Source organism: Salvelinus namaycush, chromosome 31 (assembly GCF_016432855.1).
Source record: "Salvelinus namaycush isolate Seneca chromosome 31, SaNama_1.0, whole genome shotgun sequence".
Classification (NCBI taxonomy): Eukaryota; Metazoa; Chordata; class Actinopteri; order Salmoniformes; family Salmonidae; genus Salvelinus; species Salvelinus namaycush.
Genome location: NC_052337.1, coordinates 44,616,186 through 44,638,427, shown reverse-complemented (window position 1 = coordinate 44,638,427; position 22,242 = coordinate 44,616,186). Strand labels below are relative to the sequence as shown.

General features: G+C 44.0%; 1 protein-coding gene across 1 annotated transcript in view; it reads right to left on the bottom strand.

Moving 5' to 3' along the window:
- Positions 1-7,636: 7,636 nt before the first annotated feature.
- znf462 (zinc finger protein 462) overlaps positions 7,637-22,242 on the bottom strand; it is a 54,669-nt gene continuing 40,063 nt past the window's right edge. Inside the window, exons 7-13 of the mRNA XM_038970181.1 lie at positions 11,164-11,428; positions 10,730-10,866; positions 10,134-10,357; positions 8,887-9,018; positions 8,476-8,515; positions 8,066-8,150; positions 7,637-7,865 (exon numbers count right to left, since the gene is read on the bottom strand). Of these exons, the coding sequence (XP_038826109.1) occupies positions 7,637-7,865; positions 8,066-8,150; positions 8,476-8,515; positions 8,887-9,018; positions 10,134-10,357; positions 10,730-10,866; positions 11,164-11,428 (1,112 nt within the window). The remainder of the gene's footprint in view (positions 7,866-8,065; positions 8,151-8,475; positions 8,516-8,886; positions 9,019-10,133; positions 10,358-10,729; positions 10,867-11,163; positions 11,429-22,242) is intronic.

Here is a 22,242-nt window from a genome sequence, read left to right as displayed (position 1 = left end):
TGCTAGTATTTACTTGTGACGCTATGCTAGGCTATGCTAGTCAGCTTTTTTACTGATGGGGGTGCTCCCGGATCCGGGATTGTGATGAAGTAGAAGTTAAAGGAGAAGTTACAGGTCTGTGAGAGACAGAAATCTTGCTTGTTTGTAGGTGACCAAATACTTATTTTCCACCATAATTTGCAAATAAATTCATTAAAAATCCTACAATGTGATTTTCTGGATTTTTCCCCTCATTTTGTCTGTCATAGTTGAAGTGTACCTATGATGAACATTACAGGCCTCTCCCATCGTTTTAAGTGGGAGAACGTGCACAATTGGTGGCTGACTAAATACTTTTTTACCCCACTGTATAGGTAGGGATAAAGTGACTAGGCAACGGGATAGATAATAAACAGTAACAGCAACAGATGAGATAAGTCAAAAGATCTAGTGCAAAAAGGGTCAATGCAGATTATTCTGGGTAGCTATTGGTTAGCTATTTAACTAACTATGTAGTAGTCTTATGGCTTGGGGGTAGAAGCTGTTCAGGGTCCTGTTGGTTCCAGCCTTGGTGCATCGGTACCGCTTGCCGTGCACTAGCAGAGAGACTCTATGACTTGGGTGGCTGGAGTCTTTGACAATTTTTAGGGCTTTCCTCTGACACTGCCTGGTTGGCAGAGATATACTGATAAACTACCCTCTGTAGCGCCTTGCGGTCAGATGCCAAGCAGTTGCCATACCAAGCGGTGATGCAGCCAGTCAAGATGCTCTTAATTGTGCCGCTGTAGGACTTTTTGAGGATCTGAGGGCCCATGCCAACTCTTTTCAGCCTCTGAAGGGGAAAGAGGAGTTGTTGTTGAGCCCTCTTCACAACTGTGTGGGTGTGTGTGGACCGTGATAGTTCCTTAGTGATGTGGACACAGAGGAACTTGAAGCTCTCGACAAGTGCCCAGGGAGGTAGGATTAGGGTTTCTTCTGGACAGGGCCTAACTATACAGGCCCAATATGTACATGTCCTAGGGGTGTCCCTTATTGGGACAGTGGTTAGGGTGTCCTTCATTGATGCTGGTGGCGTTTGAGACCTCCTAGGGGATTCGCTGTACTCTCACATTCTTAGCAAAACATGTTAAAAGGGCATGCACGTCCTAATTTGGCATCGTTATGGATTTGGTTCATTAAGAAATTCTAGCAACCATTCTAACATGAGTTGGTTTCAGGTTGTGGTTTGATATGGGTGTTTCGTGTGTGTGTTCACAGGAGGGAAGAGTTAGAGAAATTATTTTGCCAATTAACTTCAGCCGGCTGGTGTACACTGTGGCAAAGGTAGTTTGACTTTGGATAGCCTACCTCCGGGGCTAGTTAGGGACCGTCAATAAATGACACAATGTAAATTAGACAATATTTTCATGTTGAACACCTTTTAGTTTTCTCATTAAATCCTTTCAATATATGTATATGAATTTCTACAATTTATAGTTGGTTTGATGTTTTTAAGTCATTGAAACTTGGAGCTATTGGAATTTTAACATATTGTCCCATGTACATTGTGTAATTTATAGATGCCAGCTGTGAGCATGTGGGTAGGATTGAAGCAAACCCAACCTTAATCTATGTTGTGATGCAGTCACGAGCACAAGTCTCACAAACTCTGTTTTGGATAAGACTGACTTTATGACCAAAATTAACCAATTTACACTTTTGACAGTAGAATAAATGTTTCGGACTCATATCGATGCCACATAGGCTGTTTTCAAAATTATACGTTTTTAGGGGCATTGGATCTTTAATGTCATTATTTGGCAACAGTTACACAACACATCTATCTGATCTAACAAAATGAGTTTCTCATTGAAAGATGGGAATCCATAGGATTTCCCCTTGAGCACTAATTATGACCACATTCAATTATCAGTATTTATTAATTGTATATAGCTGAGCATCTCAAAGAGAACACGATCGTCTTTTTGAAATCCACACCACATATATCATGTAGAACAAACATGTGTCAATGAAAAATTAATTGTAATTAGATCAGATAGGTGTGTTTTAACTGTTGCCAAATAATTACATTAAGATTGCTAAAAATGTGGTGATAGTAGGGTGCCTCCCCTAGCGGGTCTCAAACTCAGGCCACCAGCACCAATGACTAATGACTAACTCCACAGTCCCAATAAGGGATATACAGTATCTAGAGCATGTGCTTATTGGGCTAGTATAGTTATAGTTCATTGACTCGGCAACAGTAACAGGGCTTGATGTGTAATGAAACCTTTTTTTGGGGGGGAGAACGTTTCTTTGGGACCATCAGGCGACGTCCTGACAACTGATACACAGAAATGTTCTTGCAATGTTACTATGAAACGTGTCAAGAACATTAATATCTTATATTCTGAGAACATGGCATCCAAGTTCTGTGGATGTTTGGTGGGACGTTGATGGAATATTCTCCTAACCCACGGGAAACTGGACACATTACTGTTCTTGTAACGTTCCCATGAAACGTGTCTAGAACCTTCATATCTTAAAATCTCTCTCTATATTTTTTCTCTCCAATTGGTAGTTACAGTCTTGTCTCAACGCTGCAACTCCAACGGACTCAGAAGAGGCGAAGGTCGAGAGCCATGCATCCTCCGAAATACGACCCAACCAAGCCGCGCTGCTTCTTGACACAATGCCCGCTTAACCCGGAAGACAGCCACACCAATGTGTCGGAGGAAACATCATACACCTGGCGACCGTGTCAGCGTGCATGCGCCCAGCCCGCCATAGGAGTCGCTAGAGCGCGATGGAACAAGGACTTCCCTGCCGGCCAAACCCTCCCCTAACCCAGACGACGCTGGGCCAATTGTGTGCCGCCCCATGGGTCTTCAGGTCGCAGCCGGCTGCAAAGGAAGCCTGGAATCGAACCAGGATCTCTAGTTGCACAGCTAGCTAGCAATACAGTGCCTTAGACCACTGCGCCACTCGGGAGGCCCCATATCTTAAATTCTGAGAAAATGGTAACAACGTTCTGGGTAAGTTCTATTTGACATTAAGGCAATGGTCTCTTGGAAACATTCCTTGCACCTCACAGGAACATTCTTATGCAAACATTAGTTAATGACCTATTGAGAATCTTAAGGGAACGTTTTCTAAAGTTGTGGGAACGTGTTGTTAGCTGGGCAGGTACTGGGTGGAAGGGTGGAACATAGAAGTATGGACCACTGGGATGTCTTCTCACTCCGTAGCTATTTCCTGTGGACAAGCTGTTGTGACTATTATGAGCTGCTCTGAGGACTCTCTCTCCGTGGCAACCATCCAACAGGACAGCCTGTATAGAGGATGGTAAAATTAACAAGTTGTAGAGTAGAACATGTGTTGTCAACTTGGGGTAGGGACAGACATTGGCATGGTAGTTCATCTAAAGGGTTCATAAAAACTCCTATGAAATCTTGATAAAAAGATCTTCACTCATATCGAGACTTCACTCTTATATCGATTATCACTATCAGATTGATTAGGTCACGTCAGTTTAATCTTTGACAGTGAAAGTAAACCACAGCTGTTTTAACCAGACATCCTACTAGTTAGTTCTAGAACTACCCTGCCCTAGAACAGTTCATCTCTCTGGTAGCTACAGAACTGACAGTTGTCTTTGTCCTTTTTCTCTTCTCTGGCCACTTTCTCAGACCTATGGACAGATGAGGGAGTCCCAGCCGTGAATATAGCCCGGCTTGGTCCGTTGGTTTCACAGTCTATCGAATGTCCGTCACATTATTTTATCTGTGACTGACGTGAGACAAAGGATTATGTAAATCAAATGGCACCCTATCCCCTACATATTGCACTACTTTGGATAGGGCTCTGGTCAAAAGTAGTGCACTATATAGGGAATAGGGTGCCATTTGGGATGGCTTCTCCTTTGAACGTTCTCTTTGTCCTCTGCCACCAAGGGATGGGTGCATCACTCCACTAACAGACGATTGAAGATGCACAAAGACATTTGATCTAACAGAAGATTGCCACCGTCTATGACAGACACATTCAAACAAGCCGCATCGTAGGACCACAACTGCAGCAAGCAAACGTATTTGATATTTATCCATTTCTCATTCTCTGGAATCATCCAAAATAATACTTATTACACTAACAAATGATTAGCAACCATGAGGGACAGGATGAGTAATAAATAATACATAAAGAATTCATGTTTCAATGTTTTCAATGTTTTTTTTTTTTTTCAATTCAATGTTTTTTGATAGCAGTGATTGCAAAACACTTTTGTATTATTTTATCTTTGAGAATCTCATCCATTTTGTCCTTGAAAGCAAGCATTCATGATTGTAATCTGCTTTCCTGGAAGCTTGCTTAGCTCCGAGCATTACAATTCATGACAGCTATTGGGAAAGGCATACTAATAGATTTGGCCTGTACAAAGAATTGTTTTTGGAGTGTCAGTAACCTGAAACAATGGTTTAGTTTAGTTTATTAGGATCCCCATTGGCTACTGCTCATACAGCAGCTACTCTTCCTGGGGTCCACATAAAACATACAAATACATTACAAAGTACAGAACAGTTATAGACAAGAACAACATAAGATATTACATTCAATTCAAAAATAAAAAATGATTACGCGGATTGGCCGTGCGATTTCTGGGAATTTGTGACAGAGACACATAAACAGACATATCTGATTGGAAACAACAGACAAACAAAACGCAACTGTAATCCCTGACATCAACAACAACTACCGAGTACCGTTATCTGATAACTTTATTAACAAGTTAAAAAAAGACAATGAGTTACAATATTTACAGAATATCCAGAGATAAAATGGAATACAATTGTAAACAATCATTCTAGGTAATATCACAACCCACCATCAGGAATCAGATTTTCACAGGAGAAAGGCAAGATGGAGAATCTAAGGTAGTCAAACAATAGAGAACAGTCTGAAGAGAAGAAGAGGAGAGAAACATCATGGAAACAAACTAAATATATACATACAAGCATCCAGTGTGTTATGACGAGCAGGGGTTCAATTGGGAGGTGGGAGGAAGGGGTGTGACCAACAACCAAAAGAGTCCCACCACCTTATGGTACAGCGGGACACTGAATACAGTGAGTATTTAACAGATGCCTATTAAAAATGGACAATGGAAAAGCAACCAATTTGGGATACAGAGAGACAGGACAGTTCCAACCACCTCACAAAATCCCAAATTAACCCCACTTCAAAAAGCGTATTTCCTCAAAACAAACATTTCTCTATGGGTTAATGTTTAAAAAGCTAAGCTGGTCCTTTTAAAGGATAGGAGGGGTAAGAGATTCAGCACCAAATCACCCCCGTGTTGTTGTTTTTAAAGGTACAAAATAAAAGAAGACATATTTCGTATCAACCAGACGTTGTACAACAGCTTATTATAACATCTTGATTCGGGAGTCTGAAAAAACAGCTCACTCCAAAGGTTTTTATCTTTTAACTTGATCTTTTTTTTTGTTTATTTGTTTAATATGAGACCAACACCTAAAGGGAAAAGGGAAACATTTCCTTTCTGAAACACCACAGTTTCAAACACTTGACAAGTAGTTTGTTTTTCTACACACAACTGCATATCACATACGTACATGCATGACTCTCGGAATGCACCCTACAGGGGACTAGGTTTTTACCAGAGCCATATATACATGTATTTATGTCTCTGGGTTCCAACCCCCTTTGCAACAATGGTTCGTTACTCAGGAAAGAACATTGTAGCAAACATAGCCAGCTAAATATTTTGTTACCAAGAGCACATTTCCATTTTTTTGCGTTTCTCCTTTGATGGCTCAAAGGAGCCATATTACAGATACACTGTCAATCACGTTGTATTGGTTTGTATCGGTTCCAACCAACCAGTGTTGGAAAGAAGACATCTCTATCGACGAAGCTTGAAATAATTGCCATTCGTTATTCTAATAAGGCTTTGGGGTATTTTGAGCAGCAACTTCTAACATATACAATCTCTGCCTTATTTGTCAAAACAGCGTAGTCTAAAAAAGAGCATACCGACGAACTCTTCAGAATCATCTTCATACACAACAACAGAATCATAGAATACGACACTTTACACGGCAACATGTAAGTTAAACACCTAAGTGTTGTACTTTCGCATTGCTGGTCAGTCACATTTTATCATCCGTTTCTCTGGCATACTTACAAGTTCTCCTGTAAATGCTGTGGCAATTATCTGTTGATGAGGTGAATTATCTGCTTTGCGTCATGCCATTCTCCTCATGTTAATGTCAGAAAGAGAAAACGGTAGCTTCCGGGTGTACAGTATTCTCTCTGTGTTCTTCCGACATTGATGACATGTACTGTGTCACAGACTACCGTGTAGGTTTTACAACAACATCGAACTTGTTATCGATAAACAAAAAACAAAAGGGAAACCAACCAATGCCACAATAATAACCATTATTGATTCAACTGCTGGTTATCATGTTGTGGGGACACTTGTGTCAGTTCACTTTCAACTGTCAGAAGATGGACAATAGACAATAAAAGTGGTATTAAAGAGTGGAAGTGCTGGGAATGCCTAAGGCTGAAGGCATATTTATCATATTCGAGGGTACTACTGTATATAACAATTTGCTATATATAAACATTGGGGCAAAAGTCAGGTCAATATTCGAAAAATGTAACAAATCAAAGTTTGAAATATACTATAGACAAATAAGGTGCAACTATTCCTCAAGGAATTATTCTACTTGATTAATAACACAAGGCTAAAAAAAATAAAAAATAAACTAATGTAAAGTTATCATCCGGGTCAAATCACAGAAACCGTTCTATTGTATGTTTTACAGCTAGTATGGACGGGGTGGAGAGGGACAGTTGAGAAGACAGATCTAGGATCAGGTCCCCCCTGTCCATATAATCATATTCAGTTTGATCTAAAAGGCAAAACGGCTATCCTACTCTGAAATGTTTTATGAATACGGGCCCAGATCGTGATGAGTCATCTCTCACACACCCTCTCAACATTACAACACTAGATGATGGGATTATAAGTATATTAGGATCTTGTTGGTAGCAGTGAGGTTAAAAGGGGGTCAGGGAACTAAATGTGGTAGCTCATACAGTAGGTTATCTATATTTATAGAACCCCTCGTTTGGAACTTCCAAGGGGTCAGTATATCTACGTATATCTAAAAAATAAAATTCCCCCAATTTCAATTCCCCCCCCAACATATCTTCCCACAATTTCAAACATGTTTTTGGGGAAATGTGACCCACTCTTTCTTTCTACAAAATATTGTAGTTAGTAGACATGAACTTTAAACTGTAGAAACTGCAGATTTGACCATAATGTGTGCTTTACAGTAACATTCACTATTGGTTACCAATATATTAACATCTGTCCTACGGGACCATTGACTCATTTTAAGGTTCAGCCATTTCAAAAATGTAGGATGTAACACAACCTATAGTTTCCAATATGTAACACTTAAAATCTAACAATACTCCAAAAGGTCACAATTCTTTTTTGTTTCCATCATTTTCTTTTCTTTCTTTAGCAGCCTATTTTTGATACCCAACCCAATACCAATATTAATTCAACCTAATGTATAGTCTCTAGCAAAGTGACTACAATGTTAGGCCCCAGTACTCTTTTCTTCCATCTTCTTATACGTCATTTTTTGGTTTCAAGCATTTCTTTGTTGTCTTCCTCATTCAGATTGTTACTACTCTGTAATAGGTCGGAGGCATATTCTTTCTCCACTTCCATGCCGTTGCTAGATAGGTCCACTCCTCTGTCCGTCATCGTCCCAATGGTCGACGAGCCAATAGAAGGCAGAGCTGAGGCTGATGCGTCTATTGCTGGGGTGGTGCTAGTGTCTGTTCTGCTGTTGGTAACGGTCCTGTATTATGATGAGAGGGGGATGTCCATGAGAAGGTCAATGTCCATTACCACAGGAACATATCGGGGGGAAAACATGCAGAAGAAAGAGGAAGGGAGGAAGAGGGGTAAGGAGAGAGAGATAGGGAGGGAGGGAGAAAGTATTTGTGTGAGGCAGAAGGAGAGACGGAGGTAGGAAGAGAGAGAGAGAAAGAGACTTACATGCCGTGTCGGAGGACGTGTCGTTCCCACTCTATGCTGTTAGTGAAGCAGCGACCACAGAACTCACAGGGGAAGCGCTTCTCAGCGGAGGCAGTCACACTGCTGCTGCTGGGGGAAACTACTGGGACGTCTGGGGAACAGACAGAGATCAGCATGATGAGAGGGGCGTATGATACGACATCAGCCCAGACAGATACAGCAGAGACCCAGTCATGTCAGATTACAAGGTTGGAGTGAATCCCATTTAAATTCAGGAAGTAACTGACTTGGAATTTCAGTTCACCTCTCTGAATTGACTGCATTGAAATGGGACTGAGCCCAACCCTTTTGGTAGCAGCCAACAGAGATGGATTTGGCATTGTTAGTCATATTGTTAGTAGTAAGTAAGTAGCCTTGAATGAGCCTTGGATTGTGCGAGCCAGGATGGCTCATAGGGAAGGAAACTATCTCCTGTTTCTGTAGCGTGAGGCAGCTTGATGTACAAGTACACACCCTGGACAGGACCCTAGTCTATCGCAGGGCCTTACCCACAATCCATCTCCTTAATGCTGAGTTCCAAACGGAGACGCGTCAGGTCCCATTTTTACAGTATTTGGTATGACTCGGCCAGGGATTGAACTCACAACCTTCCAATCTCAGGGCGGACACTAACCACAAGGCCACTGAGTTGTTAGTCACATCAATAATGATGATGAAGATCCTTGTTTACCTTTTGGAGCTGGCTTTTCTGCCTCTTCCTCTTCAATCCTATTCTCCTCTTCCTCCTCCTTCTGCTCTTGCTCTTCCTCTATACTCTCCTCCATCTCCACTTCATCCTCCACAATCTCTTCCTCCATCGCTCCTAATCCATCCTCCTCTCTCTCCTCTTCCTCCCCGGCACTACTGTTCCTCTCCTTTATAGCATCCAGCCGATCCAGGTTGACCTGCCCCATCAACTCAAAGTTACGGATCACCTGATCAACAACAAAAGACAGAGGTATGATTGATTGATGAATTCATAATTGATGTATCAGTATGATCAGTGTTGCAGTGGAAGGGTAAACGCCTTTAGAGTAAAAATGCATTGAAAGTATAGGAAGTGTTCCTTTGTTCACTGTGAATGGCAGTTTCTTTTTTTCCCACTACATCACTGAGTATGAAGACCCCATTGGGTATTACTGACACTGAAACAACAAATTCTGGTTGTGAGCAGGTTGTAATGAAGTCCTTTTAACCTGCTGCCCAATGGGACTGTCTCTGAATACACATTATACAGGCAGTTCAAGTTGCTCATGTTTAGTGGTACCGTATATAATGTGTTTATTCAACAAGAAGTACATTTTTATTTTACAATCTATGAGCACTTCACCACACACTATGAGTGACAGGTATCATGTCAGAAAGAGTTGCTGTAATTGGCCAACAACGAGCACACAGGAAGAGTGACTTCTCTCCTCCTTCCCTTGAAAGGGAGCTCGCACTGCTGCCTCCGTCTGTGCCCTTTTAAGTTTAATGTATACTTCAACCTCATGAAATGCCATGTGACCTCGCTCGCCATCTCATGCATTATCCCCATTATGGGACTAAGGGAAATGAAACCTATTATTTGTGATATGCACTCAGAATAGATAGCAGGCAGCTTCTTCCTACCAAGCATATGTGTGTGGGATTTTAATCATCCGGCATGATCTACTCTGTACGACCACGGATCCTTTTATCGGTAAGCACATGATATCCACATGCCATGGAGATATCATGATAAAGTACTGAAATAACGCATCGCTTATTCGACACCGATATTAAAAACACTAAAGACCAATTGAAGCCATTGTTTTACAATCAAGGTATCCAAGCCTTTTGGGCTTTCATCTCTGAGGGAACTGTATACAAGTCGACACGATCTCGTGATTGTCTCAGGACGACATCCTTACAAAACGGCCTGCTTTAAACAGTAACTAAATCCTTTTGGATCATTTTCTTTTAAAGCCCACCCATCCTACCAAATGTTAGCTCTCCGGGTACTTGTATTAAAACAGCTGACTGTAGGGTTGAGCCGGGGTGCATGCTGGGACTTGTAGTTCTGCCCTACCTTGTGCTCGTCTCGGAGATGTGTCTCCAGCTGGCAGCGCTGCCTGCTGCCGTAGTAGCACAGTTGGCACTGGTAGGGTTTCGTCTCGTTGTGTTCGGTGACGTGCCGCTGCAGGCTCTGGTCGCTGGAGCAGGTGAAGGTGCATTTGTGGCAGCGGAACACCCCGCCGGCCAGGTGGCGAGACAGCGTGTAGCGAGACACTTCCAGGGGCACCACACGCTCCTCTGGGGTAGGGAAGGAGAGGGTAGAGGGAGGGAGTGAGGGAGAGAAAGAGATAAATATTGTGTCAACAGCATCACAGCACCTCCAACCGTGAAGTTGTAACTTAGTAAGTACAGCTAATTGGTGTGCGACATTTGCTCGTGCATTTTGGTGTGCGACATTTGCTCGTGCATTTTGGTGTGCGACATTTGCTCGTGCATTTTGGTGTGCGACAATACGGCATGATGTCTGGCACTGCAATACTAGTACAGCTTTGACTTTTAGGAGGACTCAACGAGCTCCTTCCACCTGGCACTAACAGTTATTTCCTCTAAGTTGTCTTAACAATATTTGAGCACGTAAAACAAGTAATCACAGGTTTTGGCTTGGCTTACCCCTGTGCAGGACGACGTGGTCGATCATATTGCTCTTGTATTTGGTGTGGTAGAGACAGAGGGGACAGCGTAGGTCTTTGGGACCCTCCTCCGGAACCACAGTGTGTCCTGCTTCCACATGCATGGTGAATGTGGACCTGAGAAGAACATAATAGATGTAGTGAGGCCCGAATGGACATAAGGAGAAACAACCCACAACTCTGTTGTCAAACAACCATCATAAAAAGAAGAACAGGAAGACATAGGCTCCTTCCCAATTTGTCTCTCCGTGATTTCTTACGTCCACTCTCCTCTCAACTTTCTCAAACTGTTTTGGAGAAGGTCCGAAATGAGGGACCTCTCCTCCAATGCGGTTTGAGAAGGAGGAAAGAGGACGTGATTGAAATTGAAAAGGAGACCATCTTATGTTGTCACAGTAATATTCATTTCCTTACTTGGAGCAGGTGAAGAAAGAGCAGTCTTTGCACTTGAACAGTTTCTTGCCTCCGTGTCGGTCCCTGTAGTGGCGTCTCAGGCTCTGCATGTATCCCGAACTGAACTCACAGAACTCGCAGGTCAGGATGCCGTCCGGCCGGGTGTCAGAGCTCGCAGCCTGGGGCCGGGCGGTGGGGCTGGAGGATGTCACATGACTATGAGACGCCACCTGGTAGTGACTGAGCTGCCGCCTCACGTCCGCTGTCTCATGCAGGTACCCAGTGTCTGAGAGAGAGAAGTGTGTCACTGTCAATATTCAGTTCTGACAGTTCTGTAAGTCGCTTTGGATAAAAGTGTCTGCTAAATACTAATATCATATACAGTTGAAGTCGGAAGTTTACATACACTTAGGTTGGAGTAATTAAAAGTCGTTTTTCAACCACTCTACAAATGTCTTGTTAACAAACTATAGTTTTGGCAAGTCGGTTAGGACATCTACTAAACAATTGTTTACAGACAGATTATTTCCCTTATAATTCACTGTATCACAATTCCAGTGGGTCAGAAGTTTACATACACTAAGTTGACTGTGCCTTTAAACAGCTTGGAAAATTCCAGAAAATGATTTCATGGCTTTAGAAGCTTCTGATAGGCTAATTGACATAATTTGAGTCAATTGGAGGTGTACCTGTGGATGTATTTCAAGGCCTACCTTCAAACTCAGTGCCTCTTTGCTTGACATCATGGGAAAATCAAAAGAAATCAGCCAAGACCTCAGAAAAAAAAATTGTAGACCTTCACAAGTCTGGTTCATCCTTGGGAGCAATTTCCAAACGCCTGAAGGTACCACGTTCATCTGTACAAACAATAGTACGCAAATATAAACACCATGGGACCACGCAGCCGTCATACCGCTCAGGAAGGAGACGCGTTCTGTCTCCTAGAGATGAACGTACTTTGGTGCAAAAAGTGCAAATCAATCCTAGAACAACAGCAAAGGACCTTGTGAAGATGGAGGAAACTGGTACAAAAGTATCTATATCCACAGTAAAACGAGTCCTATATCGACATAACCTGAAAAGCCGCTCAGCAAGGAAGAAGCCTCTGCTCCAAAACCGCCATAAAAAAGCCAGACTACGGTTCGCAACTGCACATGGGGACAAAGGTCGTACTTTTTGGAGAAATGTCCTCTGGTCTGATGAAACAAAAATAGAACTGTTTGGCCATAATGACCATCGTTATGTTTGGAGGAAAAAGGAGGACGCTTGCAAGCTGAAGAACACCATCCCAACCGTGAAGCACGGGGGTGCCAGCATCATGTTGTGGGCGTGCTTTGCTGCAGGAGGGACTGGTGCACTTCACAAAATAGATGGCATCATGAGGGAGGAAAATGATGTGGATATATTGAAGCAACATCTCAAGACATCTGTCAGGAAGTTAAAGTTTGGTCGCAAATGGGTCTTCCAAATGGACAATGACCCCAAGCATACTTCCAAAGTTGTGGAAAAATGTCTTAAGGACAACAAAGTCAAGGTATTGGAGTGCCATCACAAAACCCTGACCTCAATCCTATAGAAAATTTGTGGGCGGAACTGAAAATGCGTGTGCAAGCAAGGCGGCCTACAAACCTGACTCAGTTACACCAGCTCTGTCAGGAGGAATGGGCCAAATACTAATTGAGTGTATGTAAACTTCTGACCCACTGGGAATGTGATGAAAAAAATAAAAGCTGAAATAAATAATTCTCTCTACTATTATTCTGACATTTCACATTCTTAAAATAAAGTGGTGATCCTAACTGACGCAAGACAGGGAATTCTTACTAGGATTAAATGTCAGCAATTGTGAAAAACTGAGTTTAAATGTATTTGGCTAATTTGTATGTAAACTTACGACTTCAACTGTAATTACAGAGAAGGGCCGAGTGTGGACACGGTAAATGATAATCATGAGGAAATACTACCATTAACCAGGATACCGTAACTTCCCGAACACCCTTCCAGAATCTGAGAATTGTGAGGATTTACCCAAAAGACCCAAATAAGTAAACATCGCTTCGGAATCAGAATGGATTTTGCTTCTGGAATTCCAGAGGATTCTGGAATGGAATTCAATCCCCACCACAGCTCTACTATAACATCCCAGAACTGTGCCTGTGATTGTCACTGCAACCCCCCCCCCCCCCCCCCCATTCCCAGTGTAGTGTATAATATCAGTGAGCAACCTCATCTACTTGTCCTACTTCCCAGAGTACACCACATCAACAAATAAAACCAAGTGCCGGTAAAAGGATGTCTGCATGTGAAAAAATACTTCATTCAGCAGTGGCAAGATGAAGCGAGCGCAGAAGACGGCAGAAAGACAGATTTTTTTGGAAAAACGCATTTCTTTCTTACTCGGGAAAGAAAACTGGGTCCCGCTTGAAATGACGTTCAGCTTATAAAGGCGTTCATAAGGCCTTCATAAGCACTACATAAATGTTGAAGAATCTGTAACCATATGTCGTACTCTATAAAGGGTTCATAAACGTGGCCTTACTGTGTGACATAATCACCAATGTCAAAAGGTGACATAACCCTCTATGTCGATATGATATGAACGTGTGCTTTATAAAGGGTGACGTGTTGTGCTGAAGGATGGCACGCTCTCTTAAGCGAAGTCATGTTAGTCAGATTACACCTAATATTTTAATGAAGGCCAAAATGAAGGCCGAGTTTGATGCATTGGTCCACCACGTGTGGAAGGTCTGGTGGACCAATGCATCAAACTTGGCCTTCATTAATTAGGTTTAAGTTTAAAATCCAATTTTAAGAAGAGAAATTATGGAAATGGTCAGGGTTTAACCATAATTCTTACTTTGTGGCTGTGTTAAATAGTGACGACCAGCAAACTCAGTTAGGTCACTCCCATAGTGGGCGTGACCATAGAATTCTAAGGCCAACATTGAATGGTTGATATCTCAGGCTTAGATGTGCTGTGTGCGCAATAGCCTGAAGACGGCATTATACCGAAAAACACTTATCTTGATGAAAGCCCCCAACATAAGGAAATTGAAAGTGTGTTTCTTCTGGAACCAAATGACCTGTTCTTCAGTACACAAACACACACATAAAACAATATAACGAGCCATACTGTGCATTGATGGACCTAGTCAAGTCTTTGACACATTCACCCACTCCCCCGTTGAAAGATCAGCCACAACATGTTGGCACCATTGTAACAGATTGCAATCAAGCCCTGGTCTCCAGCATGGGAACAGAAGATGAATACCTGGTGCGGTTGTCTCACGTAAGACTACTCCAAAATCATCTTGGCTCTGACACACACACACTCACACACACACACAAACTTTGCAGGTCCATTAACCCATTCAAATACCTCTCACACCCTACCTACACTTAACCTGTGAATAATGAGAGAACCTTCATTCATCAGCAGGACGTTAATAACCTATTTATTGACACTATGTAGTGTCCTGTAGTACTTTGTTTGAAGTGAGACACCTTCGGTCATTCATGACACATCCATAAAGACTTATCATATGACGCTGTACTTACTACACTAAACAAAAATTAAAGCGCAACATGCAACAAAGATGACTGAGTTACAGTTCATATAAGGAAATCAGTCAATTGAAATGAATTAATTAGGCCCTAATCTATGGATTTCACATGACTGGGAATACAGATATGCATCTGTTGGTCACAGATATCTTTTTTTTTTAAGTTAAGGGTGTGGACCAGAAAACCAGTCAGTATCTGGTGTGACCACCATTTGTCTCATGCATCGTGACACATCTCCTTCGCATAGAGTTGATCAGGCTGTTGATTGTGGCCTGTGAAATGTTGTCCCACTCCTCTTCAATGGCTGTGGGAAGTTGCTGGATATTGGCGGTAAGTGGAACACACTGTCGTACATGTCAATCTAGAGCATCCCAAACATGCTTAATGGGTGACATGTCTGGTGAGTTTGCAGGCCATGGAATAACTAGGACATTTTCAGCTTCCAGAAATTCTGTACAGATCCTTGCGACATGGGGCCATGCATTATCATTCTGAAACAAGAGGTGATGGCGGCGGATGAATGGCACAACAATGGGCATCAGGATCTCGACACGGTACCTCTGTGAATTCAAATTGCCATCAATAAAATGCAGTTGTGTTAGTTGTCCTTAGCTTATGCCTGCCCATACCATAACCCCACCGCCATCACGGGGCACTCTGTTCACAACGTTGACATCAGGAAATTGCTCACCCACATACCCGTACACGCTGTCTTCCATCTTCCCGGGTACAGTTGAAACCGGGATTCATCCATGAAGAGCACACTTCTCCAGCGTGCCGTTGGCCATCGAAGGTGAGCATTTGCACACTGAAGTTACGACGCCGAACTGCAGTCAGGTCAAGACCCTGCTGAGGACGACGAACACGCAGATGAGCTTCCCTGAGGAAGTTTCTGACAGTTTGTGTAGAAATTTGTGCAAACCTACAGTTTCATCAGCTGTCTGAGTGGCTGGTCTCAGAAAATCCCGCAGGTGAAGAAGCCGGATGTGGAGGTCCTGGGCTGGTGTGGTTACACGTGGTCTGCGGTTGTGAGGCTGGTTAGATGTACTGCCAAATTCTCTAAAACAACGTTGGAGGAGGCTTATGGTAGAGAAATGTACATTAAATTCTCTGGCAACAGCTCTGGTGGACATTCCTGCAGTCAGCATGCCAATTGCACACTCCCTCAAAATTTGAGACATCTGTGGCATTGTGTTGTGTGACAAAACTGCACAATTTAGAGTGGCCTTTTATTGTCCCCAGCACAAGGTGCATCTGTGTAATGATCATGCTGTTAAATCAGCTCCTTGATATGCCACAGCTGTCAGGTGAATGGATTATATTGGCAAAGGAGAAATGCTCGTTAACAGGGATGTAAACAAATTTGTGCACCAATTTTGAGCGAAATAAGCATTTTGGAAAATGTATGGGATCTTTTATTTCAGCTCATGAAACGTTGGACAGACACTTGCTCAGTATATCAAGTCAGACACTTTTGGTCATTCATGACACATACATAACGGCTTAATGATGGAAACACAAATGGGGAATTATCACATAGGGAATTATCACTAACAGGTAACACATATAAACATTAAAGACATGGTTAAACCATACATTTCCTTATTTTTTTTTTTTAAACAATACACATACATTAAGTTTCCAAAAGTCCAGCAATGTAATTTTATACATTTCATTCATTTGCTGTGCATGACTGCACTTTAAAGTGTCTCATCCTGTAGTCCAGCATTTTAAGGGAAAGTTGAGGTCAGGTTCAGTATTGGCGTTGCACCCAAGAGAAAAAGCAGTTGGGACATCCTAGAACTGGTTAGAGTAATATAATATATGCAATTTAGCAGACACTTTTATCCAAAGCGACTTGCAGTCATGCGTGCGTGCATACATTTCCACTTATGGGTTGTCCCGGGAATAGAACCCACAACCCTGGCTTTGCAATGCTCTACAAATATGCATGACAAGGTTATAAATTCTTTGTGACGCCTCAATCTATTATGATGTATAAAGCCTTTATTAAGCGGTACTTAAAACACAGGTTTATGTCATATTTGACATTGGTGGTTATGCCACAGTTATGTCACATTTATTAACCCTTCATAGAGCACGAAATACAACTAAAGATGATATGTGACACATTTATGTAGTGTTTATCAAGGATTTATGAAGCCTTTACAAGCTGCACGTCATTTAAAGCGGGTCCCGAAAAGGTCTTAAATCGAACAATGCCACACCTGATTCATAACAGCAATCTTTTCTCTGTAAAATAGGAAAATATGTAGGTGAGATGGCAGGTACAGTTTGAGAAAGTGGTAATCTGTATTTTTAAAATAGGAGTAGCAGAGCCAATACCTCTGTCCAAGAGATACAATACCAGTATTGTATCTGGACACATCTACTCATTCAAAGGTTTTTCTTTATTTTTTACTATTTTCTACATTGTAGAATAATAGTGAAGACATCAAAACTATGAAATAACACATATGGAATCATGTAGTAAGCAAACAAGTGTTAAACAAATCAAAACATATTTTAGATTTTAGATTCTTCAAAGTAGCTACCCTTTGCCTTGACGGCAGCTTGGCACACTCTTGGCATTCTCTCAACCAGCTTCACCTGGAATGCTTTTCCAACATTATTGAAGGAGTTCCCACATATACTGAGCACTTGTTGACTGCTTTTCCTTCACTCTGCAGTCTAACTCATCCCAAACCATCTCAATTGGGTTGAGGTCAGGTGATTGTGGCGGCAAGGTCATCTGATGCAGCATTCCATCATTCTCTTTCTTGGTCAAATGGCCCTTACTGTCACGCCCTGATCTGTTCCACCTGTCCTTTTGCTTGTCTCCACCCCCCTCCAGGTGTCGTCCATCTTCCCCATTATCCCCTGGGTACTTATACCTGTGTTCTCTGTTTGGCTGTTGCCAGTTCATCTTGCTTGTCAAGTCAACCAGCGTTTTGTCTTAGCTCCTGTTTTGTCCAAGACTCTCCTTTTCTCGCCCTCCTGGCTTTGACCATTGCCTGTCCTGACTCTGAGCTCGCCTGCCGGACCACTCTGCCTGCCCCTGCCTGCCATCCTGTACCTTTGCCTCTATTCTGGATTATTGACTCCTGCCTGCCTTGACCTGTAGTTTGCCTGTCCCTGTTGTTGTAATAAACATTGTTACTTATGCATTTGGGTCTTACCTGAAACCTGATAGTACGAACTGACCATGACTGACTCAGCAGACTTGGACCAGCTCCGCAACACCATCTCCTCCCAAGGAGCCACCATTGGTAGGCACGAGGAGTTGCTTCGCGGTCTGATGGAAAGGGGTCCAGCTGATAGCAGCGCCGTCACCCTGATTTCCCGGGAACCCTGCTTACCTCCCCCGGAGCGCTACGATGGAGATTCCAGAACCTGCCGGACATTTCTCTCCCAGTGCTCCCTTGTTTTCGAGCTGCAGCCTTCTTCGTTCCCCTCGGACCGCTCGGGTATAGCGTACATCATTACGCTGATGTCCGGGAGGGCACTCGCCTGGGCCACGACGGTGTGGGAGCAACAATCCGCCGTCTGCCTCAGTCTGGAGGTATTCGTTGCGGAGGTGAGAAAAGTTTTGAGGCTCTGGTGTCAGGGAGAGAGGCTGCCCGGAAGTTGCTCCAGCTTCAGCAGGACTCCCTCAGTGTGGCAGACTATGCGGTGGATTTCCGCATGCTAGCAGCGGATGGTGCCTGGAACCCGGAAGCGTTGTTCCACACGTTCCTACACGGATTATCGGAGGAAGTAAAGGACGAGCTTGCAGCCCAGGAACTACAGATGGATCTCGACTCCCTCATCGTTTTAACCATCTGGCTTGATGGACGGCTATGGTAACGTAGGAGGGAGAAGAGGTCTGATTGCAGTTCCAATCACTCACTCAAGGATCCCACCTTGCATCTGATGAACTCCGGAAGTCCCTGGCGTCTACGCCCCCGAGAGGATCCGAAGTCTGCTGATTTATCTCTTCCCGAGCCGATGCAGCTCGGCAGGGCTAGGCTGTCTCCAGCTGAATGCGTACGCAGACTTAACACCCAGAGTTGTCTGTATTGCGGTACTGCCGATCATTATGTGTCTACCTGTCCCTTCAAGAGACCTAGCTCATTTGTAGGAATGAGTACTCTGGTGGGTCTTAAGGATAATGTTGCTTCTCCCCCTACTCGCCCCCCTCTCCATGCCACCCTGCTGTGGGGCGACCAGTCCAAGTCTATCCAGATACTCATTGACTCGGGGGCCGATATGAGTCTTATGGACGTTACCCTGGCATCCGAGCTGGGCATCCCCACTCAATCCCTCTCCATTCCCATGAGTTTTAGAGTGCTGGACGGGCGCTCTATAGGCCGGGTCACCCACCATACCACCCCCATCAACCTACGAGTGTCGGGGAACCACAGCGAGACGATCCAATTCCTGCCAATTGAGTCTCCGTAGGTTCCTCTGGTATTGGGATTCTCTTGGCTCCAGCGACACAATCCCTCGATTGACTGGTCTACTGGTGCTGTCGTGGGCTGAATCCCGTTCTGCCACACTCATTGCCTGAAATCAGCTCTGCTTGCCCGGGTCGTATTCCTGGGGGCTTGGAAATTGCCCCGAACCTCACCGCCAGTCCCGCGGAGTACCAGGACCTTCGGGAGAGGTTCAGTAAGGCCCAGGCCAATTCGCTTCCGCAACACCGACCGGTACCCAAGGATGTTAAGGTGGATGCGTTGGCACGCCGCTATAGCCCTGCGGTTACAACCCCGGAAGCTGAGACCTTTCCCCACTGATCCAAGATCATTAGCCCCTCTGCTGTTTGTCCTCTGTTTCCCCGTACTCTCCCCATACTTCCTATGGGGAGAGTAAGATGTAAACCCATGTCTCACAGCCCTTTGTCTCCTGTTCCCAGGCCCACCCCTCTCCCCCGTATCATTGACTGCCAACCGGCATACAGGGTGAGACGTCTCCTGAAGGTTTGACCTCGGGGTAGGGGATTACAATACCTGGTTGACTGGGAGGGTTATGGCCCGGAAGAGAGGTGCTGGGTCTCCACTAGGGACATCCTGGAACCAGGCCTCATCTCTGAATTCCAATGCCGGCACCCCGCTCAACCAGGTATGGTATCCTTAGAGGGGGGGGGGGGGGGGGGTGTACTGTCAAGCTCTGATCTGTTCCACCTGTCCTTGTGCTTGTCTCCACCCCCCTCCAGGTGTCGCCCATCTTCCCCATTATCCCCTGGGTACTTATACCTGTGTTCTCTGTTCGGCTGTTGCCAGTTCGTCTTATTTGTCAAGTCAACCAGCATTTTGTCTCAGCTCCTGTTTTGTCCCAGTCTCTCTTTTTCTCACCCTCCAGGTTTTGACCCTTGCCTGTCCTGACTCTGAGCCCGCCTGCCTGACTACTCTACCTGCCCCTGACCCTGCCCCCCGACCTGTACCTTTGCCTCTACTCTGGCTTATCGACCCCTGACATGTCGTTTGCCTGCCTCTGTTGCTGTAATAAACATTGTTACTTCAACACAGTCTGCATTTGGGTCTTACCTGAAACCTGATACTTACACAGCCTGGAGGTGTGTTGGGCCATTGTGCTGTTGAAAAACAAATGATAGTCCCACTAAGAGCAAACCAGATGGTATGGCGTATCGCTGCAGAATGCTGTGGTAGACATGTTGGCTTGAATTCTAAATAAATCACAGTGTCACCAGCAAAGCACCCCCACACCATCACACCTCCTCCTCCATGCTTCACGGTGGGAACCACACAAGCGGAGATCATCCGTTCACCTACTCTGCATCTCACAAAGACACAGCGGTTGGAACCAAAAATCTCAAATTTGGATTCATCAGACCAAAGGACAGATTTCTACTGGTCTAATGTCCATTGCTCATGTTTCTCGGCCCAACCAAGTCTCTTCCTCTTATTGGTGTCCTTTAGTAGTGGTTTCTTTGCAGCAATTCGACTAGGCCTGATTCACGCAGTCTCCTCTGAACATTTGATGTTGAGATGTGTCTGTTATTTGAACTCTCTGAAGCATTTATTTGGGCTGCAATTTCTGAGTCTGGTAACTCTAATGAACTTATCCTCTGCAGCAGAAGTAACTCTGGTCCTTCCTTTCCTGTGGCGGTCCTCATGAGAGCCAGTTTCATCATAGCGCTTGATGGTTTTTGCGACTGCGCTTGAAGAAACTTTCAAAGGTCTTGAAATGTTCGGCATTGACAGACGTTTAATGTCTTAAAGTAGTGATGGACTGTCGTTTCTCTTTGCTTATTTGAGCTGTTCTTGCCACCTCATGAAGCTGGTTGAGAGAATGCCAAGAGTGTGACAGCAAAGCTGTCATCAAGGAAAAGGGTGGCTACTTTGAAGAATCTAAAATATTAAAGATATTCTGATTTGTTTAACATTTGTTTGGGTAGTACATGATTCCATATGTGTTATTTCATAGTTTTGATGCCTTCACTATATTCTACAATGTATTCTACAATGTTGGTGTGTCCAAACTTTAAACTGGTACTGTATTTAATAGTGCAAAACCACCATGGAGGGAGCAGTAAGCAGCAGAGCCGTTGGGGAGTATAGAAGATCAACCAAAGGGGCCTCCCGGGTGGCGCAGTGGTCTAGGGCACTGCATCGCAGTGCTAACTGCGCCACCAGAGTCTCTGGAGTCTCACGCGACCGGGAGGTCCGTGGGGCGACGCACAATTGGCATAGCGTCGTCCGGGTTAGGGAGGGTTTGGCCGGTAGGGATATCCTTGTCTCATCGCGCTCCAGCGACTCCTGTGGCGGGCCGGGCGCAGTGCGCGCTAACCAAGGGGGCCAGGTACATGGTGTTTCCTCCGACACATTGGTGCGGCTGGCTTCCGGGTTGGAGGCGCGCTGTGTTAAGAAGCAGTGCGGCTTGGTTGGGTTGTGCTTCGGAGGACGCATGGCTTTCGACCTTCGTCTCTCCCGAGCCCGTACGGGAGTTGTAGCGATGAGACAAGATAGTAATTACTAGCGATTGGATACCACGAAAATTGGGGAGAAAATGGGATAAAAATTTAAAATAAAAAAAAGTAAAAAAAGAAGATCAACCAAAGAGAGAAAGCAAGCCATCTTCAAAGTGGAAATTATAAACTTCCGAAGCCCTTTAAAACTTCAAAGACACCACAAGTTTTTAATGTCCTGCAATGTTCTACAAAGTTCTACAACAGGGTGATCAAATTAAAACTGTAGCAGCCTCCAGCACGATAGCTCGTCATCTTAAAAATCGTTTTACACTAGTATCATTACGATCACGGACAGTCAAGCAACAGACCAGGTCGTTCATAGCTTAAAACTCTACACCTAACTGAAAGTTCAGCAAGCAATCCACCAGCTTTACCGTGTTACCAAGCTACAAAGATTGAGAGTGAGAGAGAGATATTTGATAGGCTCTGGTCCTCCTTAATGCTTAATTTGTTTTCTGTAGCCAACGGTGACATGGCGGTGGCATTCCATAGTGCTTCTCTGCTCTGCTCTGTCTGTGTTCCATGTTTTGTGTTCCACTTCCACCGAGAGGGAAAATTCCATTGTG